Source organism: Balearica regulorum, chromosome 17 (assembly GCF_011004875.1).
Source record: "Balearica regulorum gibbericeps isolate bBalReg1 chromosome 17, bBalReg1.pri, whole genome shotgun sequence".
Taxonomy (NCBI): domain Eukaryota; kingdom Metazoa; phylum Chordata; class Aves; order Gruiformes; family Gruidae; genus Balearica; species Balearica regulorum.
Genome location: NC_046200.1, coordinates 2,321,157 through 2,341,610, shown reverse-complemented (window position 1 = coordinate 2,341,610; position 20,454 = coordinate 2,321,157). Strand labels below are relative to the sequence as shown.

Sequence of the window (20,454 nt, the reverse complement as noted above, 5' to 3'; positions counted from 1 at the left end):
AAACCAAGCCAGGCTTATGACTATGCAAGCCTTTCTGCTCAGGACTGTTGGTATAACAGAGTGTTTGTGAGGAAGGAATAATCTAATATTGAGCCTTGATCTAATTTCTGGTACAACTCTGTGCTTCTCCTAAAGCTAGTAAAGCAGACCCTTCTACCTCTGAACACTGTTAAATGAAGACAAAATGTATTTCAAACATACCTTTGGCACTCACAAAATAGTAATTATTAACAATCAAGATGGGACACACAAGGCAAAGCCTTGTAACAGGGATGTCAATAAATCAGTCCAGCCAACCTATTTAAGTTCACAGAATCTAAACAGTCAGCTGGGGAAAGGAAAAGGATCTAGTCACTCTCACAGCAAGAAAACCTCTTCAAAATATAGATGTCTTCATTAAGCTTGCAGATAGCCTAAAATGACAACTCAGATTTGTAAATTCCTATGGCTTGTATTAAACTTAATGAGATGTCAAAGCTTGAACTAGTATTTCTAAAGCAATGTGAACTCATTTAGTGCAAAAATAGTAAGCAAACAGAAGCAATAAAAACTGACAATTAATTCGGGGAAAAAAAAAAATACAAGAGAGAGCATAAAAAACCCCTCATACAAACCAGACTGGACAGAAACAAAAGCAGAATAAGAAAAGGGGGAAAAAAAGCAAAAAAACACCCCAACAATGAACTTGTACTTCTAAAAATAAACATGCTCTGCCAGTGATAGTTACTGAATACTGTGATACTGCACAGGACAAAAAAACATTACACTTACTGAAAGACTAATGAGTGGATAATATCCAAACTTAGTTTGACCTCTCTGCAAAATTCCCCACTGAAGTCAGGGAGGGTCCCTGTATCTACTGCTTTTGATGATTTCCTCCAACCTGATTACCAGACGATTTAAATTATCATCTAGTCTTCAACAAGCAAAAAAATAACACTTTTCTGAACTCCATTATCTTGCATTTTTTTAAAAAAAAATGATATCCCATGCTATCATTAACACACCAGACTTCAGATTTACCTTCTTAATTTTAATGTAAAACAGGATACTTCTTTCTATCTGATCCCCAACTTTAAAAAAGCAAACAAATAATGTACAAATCTCATCAGGTTAGCTTAATGAGAATAGGTATAACAAGCCAAACAATTACAACACTGTAGTACTCCTGTAAATTAGGTCTGTGGTTTCAAACTTCAGCTTTGAATGTACAGAGTAAGACAACAAAGTGCCCAGACTGTTGCTGCCCTCTGCCTCTCTTTAGATATCAGGCTTCAAGATGCTCCTGTGATGCCCAGCTCTGTCTCCAGATGGTCCTTCTAAATAAACCCTTTCAGTTATTTGATACGTACTGAATTTGCTTTTACATTACTTCCAACAGAAAAGGAGAAATCTTTTCCAACTCTAAAGCTTTACATTATTCTTTAAACAATTACCACCACAAAAAGCATCTTCTCCTCCCCTGCTAGCATGACAGTCACGAAGTAATTCACCTTTATTTTCACTGCTGGAACTGCTGTTGGCATCAGGTGCAGGTAACATGTCTTCAAAGCCCCAAGACACTATGTGCTTTCCTCCGAGCAAACAAGAGGGTGATCCAGGTCCTCCCTCCAAAAGCAACAACCTTTGAAAAGAAAAGAAAATAAGTTGCTAAATCAAAAGTTAAGATGAATATATATTTTAAGTAATTATTCTGTCAGAGTTCGTAAGCCACTTAAAGGAATCATCAGTATTAAAAAAAATAAAAACACCCAAAAAACAATTAGTAGGTCCTTTTGGATTTAACTTTCTAATCTCTTCCTTCTGCAATTGACGAAATTTCGATCTTTCCAGAGCTTTCAATAACCCAAAAACCTTTTAATCACATTTAAAGACATTTATCTGCACATGCACTTACGCATTTTCAGAGCTTATGTGAAAGTGTTACAACAAGAAAAGTCTCTACAAACCTGTATAATACATCAGCCACAGGCAAGGATCCTAGATCAGTCTGTTTCTGTAGCAGATGCACTGTATGAACAAAGGTTTTCAGCGACCCTCTAAAAGGATAAGAAAAACATGAATTAAAGATGTCTATTGAACCAAGACTGAATGCACACAGAAAACAGCAGCTATGTAGAATATAATATCCAGTACCATAAAAAGAGACTACCCAAGATATGTCATCAAGCTTCTTTTCTAATTTGCATTTCTTTTCTGGATGATTTTCATTCTTTTGTGGAGGAAGTGAAAAGAGGAAGAGAGGATAACATAAAGGAAGAATGCTGGCGAACTGCTGGTCTAAATCACGCTGTCTTTTTGGAAGAGGATGAAGCGCTATGCAGGTAGGGAGATCAGCAACCGTGGGCTGTGTCATAAATAACACGTACAGTAAAGGCAATCTAGACACATGATAAGATACCTCAAGCTCACATCTATTACAGATAGCTACTTTCAATATTTCTTGTAGCTGATTAATTATATTCAGATCTTCAAATACAATCTGCAGGTCTTCCTGGGGCTGAGCCAAAGTATTAGTAAGAGCTGCTGCAGACATAGCTAGAGATGGCTTTCTTGACTAAAATAGAAAAGACCAAACTAATTAATTTATTATCAAGAGTCTGATTACTTTTGCTTCCAAACACAAATTTGGAAGCTTCTCCCTTTCTGAAGTGATGCATTTAAATGTATATAAGGACTAGATACTTCTGAAAACAAAATTAAACCGAAGTAGAAGTCGTTTCTAATCTTGCCTGAAAGTGTTTAAAATTGCTTTAAAATTTTATTGTGGTATTTACAAACATATGGAGTTTGTAACTCTAATTATAATACTTGCTCATTCATAAGTTGAATACTTTTTTTTGGAGCTATGAAATCTGTATGCTAACATAGTGGAAACCACCTGTTTCTTGTAGAAATAAAGAGATATAGAGGTCTAAAAAAAAAAAAAACCCACCACCAATGTATTTTACAGTTTCTGGTTTAAAGGTCAGGGTATTAGGAAGAAATCATTTTCTGAAAGACATGGTGGCTTTGTTTCCAGGCATAATAGCCTAGTTAAATATGAGGATCTTGACTCCATCTTAGACATGATAGTAGTTAGTTATGAATTGATTTCTTCAGAAGCATGACTGATCAATTGAAGAGCTCCTTTCCATGCACTCTACTGAATATAGCCTTTTGTCACACATGGCCAGGCTTAGCATCTTAACTTCCTAACAGCATCTCCTCCTCCACACCCCAAACCCTGGTTTTCCCCATCATTTTCAGCTGTATGTTTTCACCGATAAACCTCAGCTTGGAGAAAAATCGACAGTGAATACTTCAAAGCACCTCAATTAATTATTTAAAGCAATATTCATCCTGTTGTTTTATTCTTAGTAATATGAAGCACCCAAGATTGCAACTAGGAATCTCAATAATAGTCCCATTTTGAAGGCTTTTTCTTCATAATGGTACCCAACACTTGACTTACATATTTAAAGGAAAAATGCAAGGCTTTCATAGGTGAACAAAGCATGTCAGGATATTGCAACTCTAAGCAATGCAAGACAGATTTGCAAAGAAAATATAAGATCAACCTTCATTTCAAAAGCTGTATTTGAAATTTAGCTCTTTTACAAATTCAGCTGCAAAAGAACATCCCATACTTCCTGAAAATTGACATCTGGAAAAAAAATAAATGAGATCGTGTTTATCAAATCCAATTTATCTAAGCTATGCTCAAGTACATTGCCTTTTAGATAAGGCAGTTGTCAGTGCAAAAGAGTTTGCTACATACAGTAGATTTCTCATTGACTTCATTATAACAAGTGCACTAGAAATTAAGTGTTTTTCGTTTGACTAAGGCTTTTTCTAAAGCAAATCATGACACCTCCCGAGAACTTCAACATACTAAATCAGAGTTAAACTTGACAGACAAGACTGCAATCTGAGAAACATTAAAGCCAAGATTTTCAAAAGGCAACTAGTGACTTTAGACCCACATTCATATGGCTTTGCAGAAGCTGAGTTTTGTATACTCCTTCCTCCTCCCCTCCCCGAGCCCCATTCCCTAAAAAGAGTATGTTTTTATTAAAAGCTATTATGGCCATTTCATCCTCAATCACCTGATGCTGTGCTAAACCCATGCAGGACATGCGATAGTTCAGCCTATACTGGTTGACCTCTTCACTGGCAGTGAAACGAAAAAATGCCTCCAGATGTTTCACAGGCAACACCGAAATCTGAAATAAATTGCCCTGAAACTTGGCAGTAATACCTTCTACAGCCAAATGAAGATGCATAAGCTACAGGATTAAAGGGGCAGCACAAATGGAAAAATGAGACAACTTTCGGCCATAATAAAATCATTTGGAACCATTCCTAGAACAGATCACTGCAGTAGAAGCAGCAATATGCACAAGAGGCATTTCTAACCTAGATCCTTCTGGTTTTACATATGCTAAACACATGCAAAAAATAAATGCTTAGCTTATCAGTTTTACCCTTTCCAAACCAATACTTAAATATAAAAAAGAAAAGGACTAATGTAAACCAAAAATCAGTAGCAACAATGTGGTCACCTAATTTTTGATTATGTTTAAATATAAACCCTTACTACTGATATCAACCACAACATGTCATTTCAGTACAGTTTCCTTACCTTGCACAAGCCAAGGCAACTAGGGCAGCAGCAGCATTTTCTTTTTGCTTATACGGAATCTGTTGGCCTGAAGCAGAAGTGTCTTCCAGCCAGGAGCAGAGTAAAGATTCTATCCCATTGAGACAGTCAGCTGGTTCCTTAGTCAAACTCAAAGGCTGGCAGTCTCGAAGGCAATTCAATAGCACCTCAGCAGTTATGTTACAGAGAGAAGGGTCTGTTCTACTTTGAGACTGAATGAGGGGAAAGACCAATAGAAGCCCCATTCGTGAAGTAAACGGTGCCTGTTCAGGCTGCTGTAACAAGCCTTGACGCTTGAGCAAGGCCAGCGCTTCCTCATCCCCCGAGCTCTCCCGGTCATGCTGCTCCTCCAAGGCTAGCTGGCGCTGTGCATTCCAGAGTCCACGCAAAGCATTTAGTCGGTACTCCAGCAGTCGAGCGTAAGCATTGCTCTGGTTTCCACACACAGATCGTAAGCGTTCAGCCAGCTCCGTCGGATTCTTGGTCTCAAATGTTAGTATCTGCAAGGAGGGAAAAAGGTGGTATTTATACAGGTTTTCTTAAGGGAAAAAAAAAGTAACATATGCCTGTAGTATGATTTCTAGATCAGCTGTCCTCTACAACAGATTGCAGGATTTTTTTTTAATTATTTTTTTTTTATTTCTGAGTATGTATAAAGTTACATTAGAGGCCGAAGAGCATGCGTGTGGTATGGAGTTGGTTATTGTTGAGTCAGCATTGTCATGGAAGCCTGGGCTTGGGGGCTGCTGACAGAGAATTTTAAGCTTTCAATCATGATGTTAAAACAACAATGCTGTAAAGAAAAATACATACAAAATAGTATCTTTGAAAATAAAGATTCGCCTCCCCTGCAGCACTTTTTCTGTAATCGAGGCAATTTTGCTAAGAACTTCAAAAGGACTGGGGGAGAAGGTCTCAGGGGCTGAGTTTAGAGCCCTTTCAGGTCAACAATATTTTGTAATAAGAATGTGCACGTTCCAGCTTTACAGCTTTTCAAACAAACAAACCAACCAGTGCTCTAAAATGAACCAAGAGTTTCGTTACATGCTCTCCCTCCCAGGTTTTTCCCTCCTCAATTTTATCATATTGCACTTAGCGACACCTTTCTCAAAATACTGCCAGTTGCTGCCATAGTTTAAAAGCCTGAAAGTCTCATCATCATTTCAGACAGAAGAAAGAGGCCTCTTTGGCACTTCTAAGTAAAATTGGAGACAAAGCTGGAACAACAGAAAACAAGTAAATCTTGACAGAAACAAACATATTTATGGGTTAGTAGCCAGCCTAGTACTTGAAAGAACTTAAAATTGTAAGTAATTTACAGACAACTTTTCTCCCTACAGCGTAAAGTCACTTAAGCTACAGCAATCTCAGGGAAAGCAGCGAGCCAAACGTTTTCTGAGACTGGATCCAGTGCCTGCATACCACACTGCCTTGTCTCATCCACCCCCAAACACACTCTCTCTGGCCCATCTTTATGCTGTAAAGCTGTCCTTCCCTCATTTAATTAACAAAACCAGAACAAAACGAAAGAGGGCCGGGGAATAGGAGAGATTAAACAAACGAAAAAAAGGGAACCAGCAAGAGGCAGTGGGCAGTTTCATACAGGGTTAGTTTGGGGTTGGGTTTTTGTTTTTTCTTCGGGTTTTTTTGTTGTTTTGGTGGTTGGTGGTTTGGGTTTTTTCAATTGTAGGCAGTAGTCATCCAGAATATGAAATAGATGTTTATGTCTAATTGTAGAATTTTGAACAGCTTGACAGAACACTTCAGGACAAATCACATCTGCCATTTCTACAAACACCCTTACTAAAGACAATGAAACAGCTTTTTGGTAGAACACTTATCATCAAAGTGAACTTTTCATGACTCTAAAGTAATTCACATAATAATTACACTTGAATAGATGTTAGTATTGAGCTTATTAAAACTTATGAACCTCTTTTAATTAATTTCTTCAAAGAGATTAAGAATACTAATCCCCAAACCACATATCATACATTTAAAATAACTACCTCATGTTAATTTGTGTGTTCTATTGTCTCAGAAGTAAGTTTGTTTCGTATTATAGATGCAATCACATTCTAAAACAGTTTGCTTTTGACTTTTTCTGAACTAAACTAAATCCGTGACAAATACTCAACTAAGCGATAACGAGCCGCAGAAATGAAGGAAAAAAGAGAATAAATGTTTTCATCTTGAGAGTTAAATGGTGAAGAAAATGTCTGTGGTCTTTGGCTATGCTAATAACAAAGACACCACAAAAGACAAGTTGTGGTATACGTAGTTGGTTTTCACTTTTAGATTATACTACCATGGGGGGCGTGAGCTGCCTAGAATCTTCTCCCCTTCCCATAAACATAGAGGAACCCTGCAATACATGCCAGATAGTATTTCAAAAAGTTGCGCCCACCTAAATTATACCACTGTGTTAATTCACAAACTCTGGACAACCTCACGTGGACTTTGAACCAAATCTGTACCAAATATGTAATAACAAGGAGAAGGTTTAAATACTCAAATATTCCAACACATGAGAATTGTTTTATTTCAGCCAAATTGCAAACGTGACCAAAGACCAAGTTCAGTTGTGACTGATGAGTGTTTTCCAGTTTCCTTCAAGTTACCAGTGCTACAGTAGATGGGTTCTCAGCAACAACACTGTAATCAACTGGTTGCAGAGAGGTATGCATTTTGGATATAATTTGACCTTGCAAATTTTGTCACTCATTAGGGTTCAACCCCAGGTACGCTTACAAAAACTTGTCCTCCTGCATTACACACTCTTGTTCCTCAGGTCCCACAGTATAGCAGGAAGGTGGATTGTTTGTCTCTGATATTATTCTACATCTCTGAGTCTGTCTTGTAGAAATCAAGACAAGAAGTCAGTGTCCACTATTTGCAGATATGCTGATGAAAAGCCTTTTCCTATTTTCTGATCTCACAGTTTATAATTTGCTTTATAAGTTTAGTATGGTCTGTCTGGAACTGTTAAGAGTGTTTTGCTTTGGTCTCTCACAAAGGAAATACGCACTAATTTGCATCAACAATATACTAAGTATAGTAGATTCAACAGATTTAGAAGTCTGTTCCAAAATGGGACTTACAGATTTTTGAAAATAAAGCAATTTACAACATCTAGTTTTCATACACAGATTATGGAACCACTGAACAACTTAACCATTCAATGTCATCTGAGGGTCTAAGTAGGTATTTGCACTTCCAGAAAATAACAGGATATCAGGATACAGGTGTAAGGTCATCTATTATACAGGTCATTAGAAAATTTTGTTAAAGTCTGTTTTCCTCAAAAGACATTTTACTGACTAGAGGTAAGGCCTCAGAGCTACCTCCAAAAAGGACCTTCAAGACCAAACTTTCGCAGTGACTGGCTGTGACAACCAACTTGGGAGCTTTCAGGGTTCAGACACACTCCTAAGATCCTGCCACACTCCAGGGAACCATTCTGATTTAAACACCTCTCTAACAACAGAGCTTCGCTTGCTCCATGCTATATATACTGCTTCCCTTTGGATAGTCTGAAGGCTTCGCAAAGGAATCGCCACCCTTGCCAAGGTTTCCTCAGCACGCTGACTACAGTTTTCTCCTATCTTCAGGCAAAGCTTGTTATCTTGAAGCTATGTGAAGTCAAAGGAGGTTAAAATAAAACGCAAGAAAAAAACCCCACTGCATTTATTCACAAATTCTGAAATAGACAATACAAATACCAGTGTTTATAAAAGACACAGGTGAAGAAAGGAAATAGAAAATCTCTGCTAAAATGACTTGTAGTAAGATTGAATCAGAAAGGTCTTCCCCATCCTTTACCCAGCTGATTCACTGCAGCCCTCCCTGGCACATGGCTGTCAGAGGCTGCCACGCTGAACACCTTTTGCCCGAGGCTGCGCCCACCAAACAGGGTTTCTTCAGGCTATAAAAGCCAGTGTACTCTGCCAAATCTCCCTTTTTAAGTCCCCCAACAAAATTTAATCCTTCGCCCCAAATTAGTTTCGTCTCTTCCTAGCCAGAAGACCTGACCATTCTCTTAGTTAAAACAAGCAGAGATTCATTTCCCTGCAGATGCGTATGTTGGTTACTCAAGCCGTCCTCTCCCTGGTTCATGGAGCCAACAACTACGCATCATTCAGCAAGAAGTAAATTCCCTTTCCTCTGCCTCCTTGATGCCTCAGTCTTTACACTTGAGTTTGAGCTCCAATTTAGGACTGATTTCCAGCATCCTTTTGGTAGTGGTATTTGGGCACCTTGCCTCAGGTTTTACCTGTAGGACTCTTGGGGAGATCTCAGCAGCAGACAAAAGCTAAGCACATCACAAGAACCATAATCAATGGTTATGGTAAATAATCACTTCACAGCACCAATCATTTTTGACTAAGAAGGCTTCAACAGAATCTAAGAGTACGAAAAGGATGTAACAATCACATTGCTTTGCAATAAAACAAGTTACCCAAGTATCTACTTACAACTCAAAAGACAATCTCTAACAGAAATACCAGCTTAACACCACCAAGCTAAACACACAAACACATGCTTAAAACAAAATCTGAATGTACAGATTATATTCAGAATTAGGAAAAGATAACTAGCCAAGCTACAAAAATAATGCAGATGAACATGCTATGAAAACACAGACATGAAAAAGTTAAGATGCTCAGTAGCGGTTAAAATAAGTCATTTTGTAAACATTATATTTAAAGAGAATTAGAGAAAATTTAAAGTCCGTCTACCTTACATATATTGGTACTGTTAAAATGGTCTGTTTTCTGCTTTTAGATAAGACATGTTAACATCATTTCCCTTAGGAACAATCAATAATATTAACAAAAAACCCCACTTTGTAATAGAAATGTAGAGTTTAAAAAAATAACTTGTAGTGAACAAAACAAATATGCAGTGTCAGTACAAAAAGTGTAATTCTAATGTAACCAAGTAATTTTGGTACAAATTCTAGTGCAACCAAGACACTAGAATTAGGAGAAGAAATCGAACAACACTTTTTAAGAAGATCTTTTTCTATATCTGATTTTCTAAGTAAGGTAAACATCACAGTGAGTCTTTTTCCAAATGAGAAACCTACTCTTCACTCACTCTGAAATTACCATCCATACACTGTGACTGTGATCATTACCTATTTTCCAACTTTGCTTCTAGTTAGCAAAGACTACCTTTGAAAAGTTTTGATTTTAAAGTCTCACGCTTAACAGCCCGAAGTTACAGATAATTAAAACCTGCATTAGTAAAGACTTTAATTGTCATTATTTTAATTTTGCTGTATCTTGTCCTTAAATATTACTTCCTTAATATTTTAAATCCATTTTAATAAATATTTTCATTGGAAAATGGTTGATCCAAAGTTTAATCACTCTAATGGGTCATTGACATCTTCCTCAACACTGAGAGCATGAAAGGTATTTAATTTTAGATCATCAGCTATGGGGAGGGTGTAATCTTTCCTGCTGTGTCCAGTTTTTGTCCTGTTTCATCCTACTACACCACCTTAACCAGATACTTCTTCCCATTAAACAATATTTTTTACCAATATATTGCTCCAGAAACTAGCCACTGGCATTCACTATTATTAGGGTAAAGTGTTTCTCTGCTGATAGTAAATACCAGACGTACTACAATTAAGACACACTAATCTACATGAAGAGTTTTAGCCTGAGGTTTTATGACCACATTAAGTAAATTTAAAAGTGAGCTGCCACTAAAAGGCAGCTTTCTCCTCTGGCCAAAATTCCTGCCTCCTGTCCTCTCCCTGGTGTTGGCAGCAGTGCCTGGGGGGGGGGAGGGTTGGGGGGGGTTTGTTTGTTTTTAAACTAGATTTTTGGTTTAGACCAGTTCCCTGGTGTGGAACAGCAACACATGGCCAACACCAGATGTGAACAAGGACTTTTTGCAATAGCTCTCCCAGCATACTAGCTTAAATGACAGTCTTGGGCTGAATAAGCTGGTTTCATCGATTAGTTTTAATTCTACTACATAGGGAACTGATGAGCAATGAAGCTGTTCAAAGGTGTATTTTTTCCTGAAGTTACATATTGCAAATGAAAGCCTTTAAATCTCCAAAATAGCATTTAATTCTTTCTCTACATAATTAAATCGGCTGAACTTCACACAAAGAGAACAATATCTGGAAGATGGTGGTACACTTACCATTATCAACTAAATCCACAATACTCCCCTGAGTATTAAATAAGTATTATTCCTATCTCACAGGAGGAACAAACCATACAGAAAAACAGTAACAACCTCAAAATCATAAGGTATCTTGAACAGCGGCATGAAAAAATTTAACTACATTATTTTCAACACCACGTTACAGCTATACGGTCATTCCTCTTGTACCAGAGAGTTAACGTACAAGGAGCACCACTTGTTTACTTGGTTCTTTTGTCTCTAGAAATACAAATAAAACCATGTAAAAAAAGACTGAATTACAAGATTTATAGATTATTCTTTAAGGGAAATACCAGAATTGACAGTTTTAAAGGTACTCTGAAAATTGGAATACACATCAAAATTTAAACTGCTTCCATAAACAATACTGTATACATACTCCTAGTCTTACACTTTCTGTTGCTCTGCTGGGTAATAGTGTTTCTGCTTACGGCAATTTCTGAAGACACGCAGTAGGAAGCTATCTTAGTGCAAACACTGCCTTGATTTCTTCAAAAACATTTTTCTAAAAAAATAAGGCTTTTTGTTCGATATGCCTGAGTGTTTGTAAAATATAAAAATATGTGCAAACATCTTCATCCTGATGTTTTAGATATTGAAATTTTATAGGTTCTTAGCAGCTGCCACATACTTTACATTATGCTTTTAGTGTTGCAGTTGAACACTACAAGTTTCATGATTGTTCTGATTTTTTCTGCTCCAAGAAATTTTAACCGTATCACCTTGTTCAAAGCCTCTACTGATTCATAATCCTGTGCACAGCTTTTTAACAACTCAGCTAAAAGCATGAACTATTTTCCCTTGTGAAACCATTAGAAACCTAATTACTTGCTCAGAAATAAGCACTAAGAAACCTGTATCTTTTACTGCATATGGAATATTGTACCAAACGATTTTTTTTTAACTGTACAAGTTTACCAAATAACCTTGATATCTGAGATTAATTAGAGAGTACAGGCAAGCTGTAAACACACACACACAAAATGCCATAAAAGAAAGTGTTTGTTCATTATTTGTTCATTTATTAAAGTATTTCTTTGGCTCTTAAGTAAGTAGTAGATGAAAATGTCTGCAAAAGGTAATGAAAATTCTTCGTCATTTAAACATCTGAGAGTGCAGATCACTGAACTAATCAGCTGCAATTAGTAATAAGAACTATATTTGGGAAACTTATCCGCAAAATCATCCTTCAGAAGAAACTTCCTAGTATTCCTCTACTACGATAATGAAAACATGACTTTAAAAATAAAAAGCCAAGAGCCATGGTAGTCCATATTACAGAAGTTTAATAAATTCAAACCGGTCATTTTATGACAATTGATGATAACAACAGCAACTCTGCTGGAGATTAAATCACACAATATTGGTGGTTTACACAATTACCTAACGAAAGTAAGCTTAAAAGGAAAGCAATCAAGATTTCAGAGTCCTCTCGAAAGGCAAGGGAGAAACTTACAACGATGCCTGAAAGAATGCCATCAGCTCCTGTGCAAAAGGAACAGCCAGGGCTCACGTTTGTAAGCTTATCTTTCCGTGCAGAATTAACTTGAAGAATGAGCTTCACTTGGTGTTACTCTGAAAGCTCCAAGACAAATACTGGAGTATTTGAATTGGAAGGAGATGCACAGGCTGACATACATGCCTTGATCAGCAGTTCCCAATCTAGAGGTCATAACCCCAAAAGGGGTCATCCACTTAGGAAAAAGTCAATTGTTTATGCTGGCATTAGGGATTTTTCTCTTGACAGAGGTGATGCTTGTAGATGGAAGTAAGGTCACAACCAGAAAGGTTTGGGAAGCACTGACCTAGATAATTACGGAGAACTACTCTCTCCTTCAGCAATCAGGGAAAAGTGACAAAACATTTCTGCTAGTCCGTGAGGAAAATGGGTGAAAGTTTCAAGTTTAGCAGATACCTTCAGGTCCAAATAATTTTGAGAGAAAACGCAAGTTAGTCATGGGATAGGCACGTGCTGTTAAATAGCACTGGACTTCTCCCTAGAGGGCTAGCCCAGACCATACTGGAGGGGAAGAGGAAAGGACACCACTTTTTTTTTTAATTTAATTTTATTTGGTTTAATTTATTTTTTACACTTACATTTGATCAAAAATACATATCTGCAGTGCAGAGCAACAGCTGCCCAGTGGCATCTCATACTCCGTCCTACAATAACAGAGTTTGGCAAGAGTTGAAACATCAGATGAGGACAGATATATGCACGATCCAGACAGCTACTGCAGTAGGAGCTACACTTCTAGCTTCACATTAAAAATATATTACAGAAAAAAAAAAATCAGGTATTTTTAACTTTTCCAGGATATGCAGGAAAGCAGCAAGAACAGATATCCAAATGACTATCATCTCTGTTAGGCTGTTATGTAAAACACAGAGTGCTTACGAGTTAAGTGGAGTGACACATAAGGTTGTTCTACTTTATACTGTGACTATATACTGAAGACTTGCCTTTCTTCCCACTTACTTCCTTGTGGAAAAAAAATAACTGAGCCTATCACCAGTTAGCTGAAAAACTGTTGACGCTGCACACTTAAAACTAATGAAAACACTGACACAAGTTTGAAGATCAGAAAGAAGGCCTCCTCAAATGGAAGGATTACAACAGTAATGTATGTCAACCAACCTAAACTGTCTAGAAACAAGTGAATGCTTTTTTGCCACCAGATGGCTACATCCTAGTCTATGTGAGCAACCACTGTTCAGTAGTGTCCTCCTCATTAAGGTACCACAGGTTAACACATCAATTTGTACTGCTGGCAGTCTCATAAGTCTCAGCGCATTGACTCTTGCGTACCGGCAGATTAAAACTAGATGGTTTACGGGACCTCTACCTTCAGACGTACCTCTTGCCCCACTCCCAGGGGTTACTGGCTCTATGAAAGATGTTTGATTGGGAGGATTCTGGAAGTGCTGCAGTTTCCACTTGTGGCACATTAAAGACCAGCTCATCTTCCATTAAGCTGTCCCTCCTGTGCAGGCATTGACATCCAGGGCAGAGACTGGACAAAATGTCACAGCAACATCTGCAGTTGTTAGTCACAAAGTTGTCTCCAAGAAGCAGAAGACTTTGCACTTTGAAAGTCATTTTGCTGCATGAAAGGCTTTAAAATAAGGGTGCAAAGGCTTGTGTAATTGGTAACTAATCTAGCTGTCTTTTGACTAGAAGATTTTATTGGGAAACCCATAGCAGAAGCAGCTTTTATATGCACATGATCACAAAATTCTACACACACACACACACACTCTCTCCCCCCCCAAAAAAGTACCCCCTTTCTTTTTGGCAATACATATTCTTTGTAAATATGCTGACAGACAGTCCATGAAGTTAGCATACAGCATTTATATCACATAAAAGATAAAAATAAGCCCAAAATAAAACCCCACACACTCTTTAAACCTAGAGGTACTCCTAGAGCAAGTTACCTTCACATGAAAGAGAATGGGAACATTTTCATAACCTACCATTAAGGCAAAAAAACCCCAACCACACACACCTATATAAAAAAAAAATATTAAAAAAGTTGTATGGGAGTCAAAATAACAAAACAATAATTTTTCATAAGCCTTTCTTGGCACAAAACCAGTACCATAACATTTTTCCCTCTGCTTTTCTTTTTATAAATAGACAAAACCTTCGAACAGAAGGACAAAGGTAACACATTCAAATACTTTGACATTATTCACCAATAAGCTCTTTAAAGGTATATTTAAACAAAACCGACCAGAATGATACTCCTCCCTCCCCCCAAAAAATTCCTTTTAAGTATAGTACATTTTGTAATTAAGCACATCATACCAGAAATTCAGTCAGGGTTCTGACCACCATTGATGAAGCACAAGAAGTGTGTTAACGAAGTTTACTAATCAAAGCAGCAGCTGCAGCATCTCCTACCCTTGTCCTATAACATATCTCAAGAGATCTCTATTTGGACCATTTTCAAATATATTTATGACATTGTAAGTAGGAGTAGAAACAGTGCAAATTAGCTATTCAGTGTATTAGTCGACAGCATGGCCACACTTCAATAAGATGCATGCACCTATCTCCACAAAATGGCTCCTCAAAGCCATTCCAGTTTACCAAGGTAGCCCTTTATTTAAAACAACAACATTTAAAAAAAAAAGATAAGAGAAAAGTTATGAGCTAAATAATTTACATTTACACCACTTGAAATTTCACTTTTTTTTTTTTAACCTCTGCCCTCAATACCAAAAACTATAAACCATTTTAAAAATAAGATCTGAAAAATAAGTGACTTCTGGTCATCAATTGTTTCAGTGTAAGGAAATAAAATGCTTTAATATTCCGCAACTTAAAACTATAGATCAAAATAAGTACCACAGCAAAAGGTCTTATTTATTTATTTATTTTAAAGTTTGACACTGCAAACATGCACAACAGAAAAAAATATCTCCAGAACAGGAAAAATTATGTGAATCAGTGGCACTGGATTGCTGAAACACTCATGATAAAAGGACAAGGCACAGTAACACTAATTCCATCCCTATCTCCCCCAAACAATTATAGTTTCATAGACATTCCTAGGACTAACAAAAAATTCTCCAGAGCTAAAGTGTTTCTCAAGTGAAGCTGTGTGTCAAGTTTCATGCTGGAACACGTTTCTGGTCTAGTTTACAAGATCTGAAAAATAAGGTTTGTTTTGGTTTGGGGTTTTTTGTTTTGTTTTTAAAGGATATCCTCCTTTATTATGATACGATACAAATAATGCTGTGGGAGCATGTATTTTTCTAACACAGTTATTAAACTCAATGCTGCTTCTAGAACTATGTAATGGAATTGAAATATTTTCTTGAATACAAGCTGCATTGAATGCCAGAACAGACTCTGATCACAGGGGAGAATCATTCCATGTTTATACACTGAGATAAGTCATCCACCTTAAAAGTCTCTCCTTTCCTGTTCATGCGATATTTGCCAACATCCATTTCATGGGAGCAGCTAACGTTCCCATCCCAATCCCCAGTGTCACATCATACAGAAAACGCACATTCAGCAAAAAATATCTGTCCTTAGATAAGGCTGTGGAAAGTTTTCACAAACACCATAAAGACTTCACGTCACAAGGCGAACAATGATGCTGTCAGAACTGCAAGCCTGGCTCATGGGTTCTTCTTAGCGACACCCCAGTTGGTAGCCAAAGCTTCACGAAAGGGTTTTGCGGCCTAAATGCTTGTGACCTAACACAGCACACGGATAAAGCTCCTGCTGAACCATCCCCTCTCAGCTCACACCACTCAGCTCCTCTGACAAAGACCCTGTGTCATTGCAAGCCACATTGCTGGGGAAGAGGGCGGGGTGAAAGAAGAGAAGGGAGGCACACAGGGGAAAAAAAAAAAAATGCAGTCTACAAAATAGATGCAACCTACAATCCGTGACATTCAGTCCTTCACTGTCTCCTCATAAGATAAAACAGCTGTACCATCTGCCTGCAGCCAAAATCACCAGCAGTTTTGAGAACTAAAATGCTGGAATGAAAATCTCAGCTGCCTGCTTGGCTCTTTAATAATCATCACTGTCAACAGCCTAAATAAAACACGCAGACTCCCCAGTACCCTAAGCATCTTATTGTAAGGCTGACTAATTGCAAACCATCTAAAAGTAACAGCAAAAGATACAAAACCATAAATAAGAATAAAGGAGCCAAAGGCCACCTTGAAATACACGAGCATGGTTTGGATTTCCTAACCCTGCTGATTCAAAACAAGGAGGTAGCACCTTCACCCTCCATCTTCATCAGTGCCTCACCACCCTCCTGCCCAGCTCCACTCTCATCATTATTCAAAATAAATTAGATTGACTTAAAACAAGTAGACTGTCTCAATACCCGTTCGCTCCGTACCCCAAATCTTTCCCCCTGCATCCACATCCACCATTCTCCATCCCGGCCCCCCCATCCTCCTCTAGTCATTCTCCCAACGCTCCCCCCCATAACACCATCCTCCTCCTCTCCTCAGGCCTCCACTGCCACTGTCCCCCCTCCCCCGAGGGCATCCTCCTCCTCCTCCCCACCCCCTCGACCTCAGCTCGGGGGGCCGCGGGCCCGGCTCACCTCCAGCTCGGTGTCGCCGGGCTCGGCCACCCCAATGATCTCGCTGGGCAGCTCGGCCAGGTCGGTGACCCGGATCAGCCCGTCGTGCAGGAAGATGGTCTCCTCCTTCACCGACAGCCACTGGGCCGAGTCGGTGGCCGCCGCCGCCGAGGCGCCCGCCGGGGACCCCATGGTGCGGACGGCGGGAGGGCTCCGCAGGGCTGAGGCGAGGCGGGTCCCGCTACCCCCCCATGGCGGGGGCAGGGCGGGGGCAGGGGGGTCCCCAGCGGCCTGGGTGCCGGACAGCCGGAGCGCGGTGGGCAGCAGCGAGGACCGGCGCGTTGCCACCGCAGCGCCAGCGGACCGGGGACCTCCGGGAGCCGCCGTGCCCGCCCGCGGCCACCACGTCCCGCTCCCTCCTCACACACACAGGTGACAGCGCGACGCCATGTTGGGGGCTGAGGCGGGCCCGGCATGCACCGCGCGAGGAACAATACACCCCCACCCCCTCCCGGCCCCGCGGGGCCCCGCCCCCCGCCGCGCCCCTCCCCCGCCGGGCCCGGCCCCCCGGCGCCCCTCGGTGCCGCCCCACGGGGTCGGGCCACGCCCCCCTGACGCTCCGCCCCCAAGGGCGGTTCCCGCCCTCCCGCGCCTCATCCCGCGCTGTGGGCGCCCCCCTCAGCGCCGGTCCCGCCTCAGCGCCGGTCCCCTCAGCGCCTGGCCCCCTCACGCAACGGCCGCTCCCCTCAGCGTCTCACCTGCCTTCACCCAAAAGGCCGCTTTCCTCAGCCCCTCGACTGAGAGCTGCTCGCTCAGAGCCCTACCCCGAGGGTGAGGCCATTCCCCTCAGTTTCCCTCGTCAGCCTCACCTTCTTGGCTAGTCAGGGCCCCTCTGAAACTACCCATTTCCCTTAAGGACCGATCTCTCTTGGTGCCTCACATTCCCTGCAGGGTAGTTTCTCCCCTCCTGGCACCTCTGGTCGCCCCTTTTTTGTCTGCCCGTCAGTCACCTCCTCGAAGGAATCCTGTCACCTTTCAGGGAGCCTTTACCCAAAGGACTTGCAAGCAAGCAGGTATGTCCATTCAAATCCACACCTCCAGTTTTATCTGCATAATGAGGATGCCAGAGGGTCCAAAGCAAAAGGTTCGCAGCACTGCAGTATGTGTAGAAGGAGATCCAAAGAAAAATTGAGCCTTCCCTCTCTCAGTCCCTCTCTTTTGGGCACCATCGTGTAACCTTCCCCATTTTCCGTCAGTCTCATCTTACACTCAGTTGCCCGAGACCTCCACCCGAGTCTGTGGAGAGAGGCACAAAGTGCCACAGGCAGCTGTACCTGACTGTTCAGCAAATGATGTGCTTGTGAGACAAATCATGTTAATGAGAAAGACATGATAACTGTTAAATATTTTTAGTGTGTGATTACTGTGGGGATTCCCATTGCAAGTGGCTGCTTTTCATGAAACAGTGACTGCACAACTGAAGAGAGATAGAGCGCTACAGATTTACTTACCTGTTTGATCAGATTGAATTAATTAATATGTTTGTGCATTATAACAAATGCACTGTGGTATTGGAGGAAAAGTGTATGCAAAGCTGTAGTAAAATGAGATCTACTGCCAATTCTTTATGTCCTATTCAATCTGGTTGGGAAGTAGCACTTTTTTCGATGTAATACACCACCACTCAACTTTCGACCCACACGAAGCATCTTCGTATCGCTGATTCAGCAGCACAAGCATTCACACAGTTGCGTAGTTTGTCTTTGAGGCCAGTTCAGACAATGTAGGGTTCAGGTAAGTTCATACAAGTGGTTGGTTACAGATCTGTGCGATAGATCAGTACGCTATATTTGGTAGCATATCACTGCCATTCATGTATGAGAGCAGAAGAGTCTCCAGGCTTGGTTTTATTATCAAAATAAATATTATTTTCCTCTGTGCCAGAGAGTCTCATTTTTGAACAGGGAGAGTAGGGGAGAGTTGCTATCAGAGGTTTTTGCGAGGGAGAGACCATTCATGGGCATCTGTTATTTTTGGTCAAGACACGACACAGAGAACAACGGCTGCAGATGGACATATCCACAAATATGAACTCCACCCTGATCCTCCCGCGGGAGCCCTGCTAGCGCTCAGACGAGAGAGAATGCTGAAATTTGAAGATTTTATGGCAGGTGGGATGTGGCAGCTGAGTTCTGGCAGTTGAGATAAGCTGTGCTCACAAGGTCTCCTTGGAGCAATGGGAGGGCTGCTGAGGTTAGATTAGTCACAATATTTCATTGCAAGATAGTGACTGGTTTTATTGTTTTGTTACCAGAGTAGGAGTTTTACATTGTTTTCGTTCATTCACATGAGACAGGAATAGAGGAAGAGAAATGCAAAGTGTGTATACATTTTAGTGGGAGTAACACTGAAAAAAATTCTGTCTTCAGATTTCATAATACTGTCGTGGTACTAGTTGAATATCTTCCACAAAATCGATACAAATAGCAGAGCTGGGAATAAAATGGGATGTTCACTTCACAAGCAACACTCATGCCAGGAAGGCTTGTCAACAGAAAAGATTTGCAGTGTTTTCTAGAGGTGGCCGAGTTTTGCGTGTATCTGTTGTTCTCCAAAGGAGTGTTTCATATGCTGGGTAACCCCAGACTGAAAATTCTTTCTCTCCAGCTCTCACATGCTCTTTCCAGGGCCTTCTGGACTGCTTTATCCCAGAGGAATATGGTTGTCACAGCAGCTCCCAGATGGAGAATCAGGGTTTGATATAGCTGTCGATTCAATCCACTAATTGCTCTGAAATACAAACCAAGGCCTTGTCTTTGAGTAAGGAGCTGACTCAGAGCTAGAAGAGAGGTATGTGTAACTCTGGATGTATTCATACCAGACTAAGCACGGAAAGAGGTGCACAACTAAATTGTATACTGGCCAGAGGCTGTGCTTTGTCATTTGACTGGGGGTTGACGAACAATTTCTCACAGCGAGGATCCTGATACGTGTGTTTTCGTGTGGTAAGTAACCTGAGCTGCCCCTGAGTGAAATGCAGGCCACTTAACTGTGAACTGGAGATTGTGCAGATGTTTTAGAAATCCCTTTTAGCCGTATTTGTGTGAAGACACCCCAAGCTGAACAGAGGCAATGTTTACCATTTTATAGTTATTTATTTGCTTATTTGGATTTCTTCTGAATTGTATTGATTTGACAATTCAAAGTTAAAAACCAGTTACTGAATTAGTCTAAAGCCATAAAACTGAGAAATGTGTTCTCTCCTGCCTCAGTGCAGGTAAATAAAATAATTACTAGTAAACATAAGATTTAATAAATTATTTTAGGGGCCTGCCATTCGGGAATTAACAGTTTGTTGTACAATCTGTAAGCTTACATAGCATGGAATGCTGACATAGCTTTCTGCATGAAAATCTCAATATTAGGGCCCTGTAATGAATTCAGCAAATATAATGCAGTTTGTCTGGCATCTGCTGCAGAAGACGTTGTATAATATAATGAAAAAGCAATAATATTATTTTTGTGCATGTCAGTCACTGTAACTTCAGTATAGGA

General features: G+C 40.1%; 1 protein-coding gene across 1 annotated transcript in view; it reads right to left on the bottom strand.

The window, feature by feature from the left end:
* Positions 1 to 17,367, bottom strand: part of HECTD4 (HECT domain E3 ubiquitin protein ligase 4) — a 75,319-nt gene extending 57,952 nt beyond the window's left edge. Inside the window, exons 1-4 of the mRNA XM_075769513.1 lie at positions 16,921 to 17,367; positions 4,625 to 5,142; positions 1,950 to 2,039; positions 1,494 to 1,624 (exon numbers count right to left, since the gene is read on the bottom strand). Coding sequence (XP_075625628.1) covers positions 1,494 to 1,624; positions 1,950 to 2,039; positions 4,625 to 5,142; positions 16,921 to 17,091 — 910 coding nt within the window. The 5' untranslated portion in view covers positions 17,092 to 17,367. The remainder of the gene's footprint in view (positions 1 to 1,493; positions 1,625 to 1,949; positions 2,040 to 4,624; positions 5,143 to 16,920) is intronic.
* Positions 17,368 to 20,454: the final 3,087 nt, after the last annotated feature.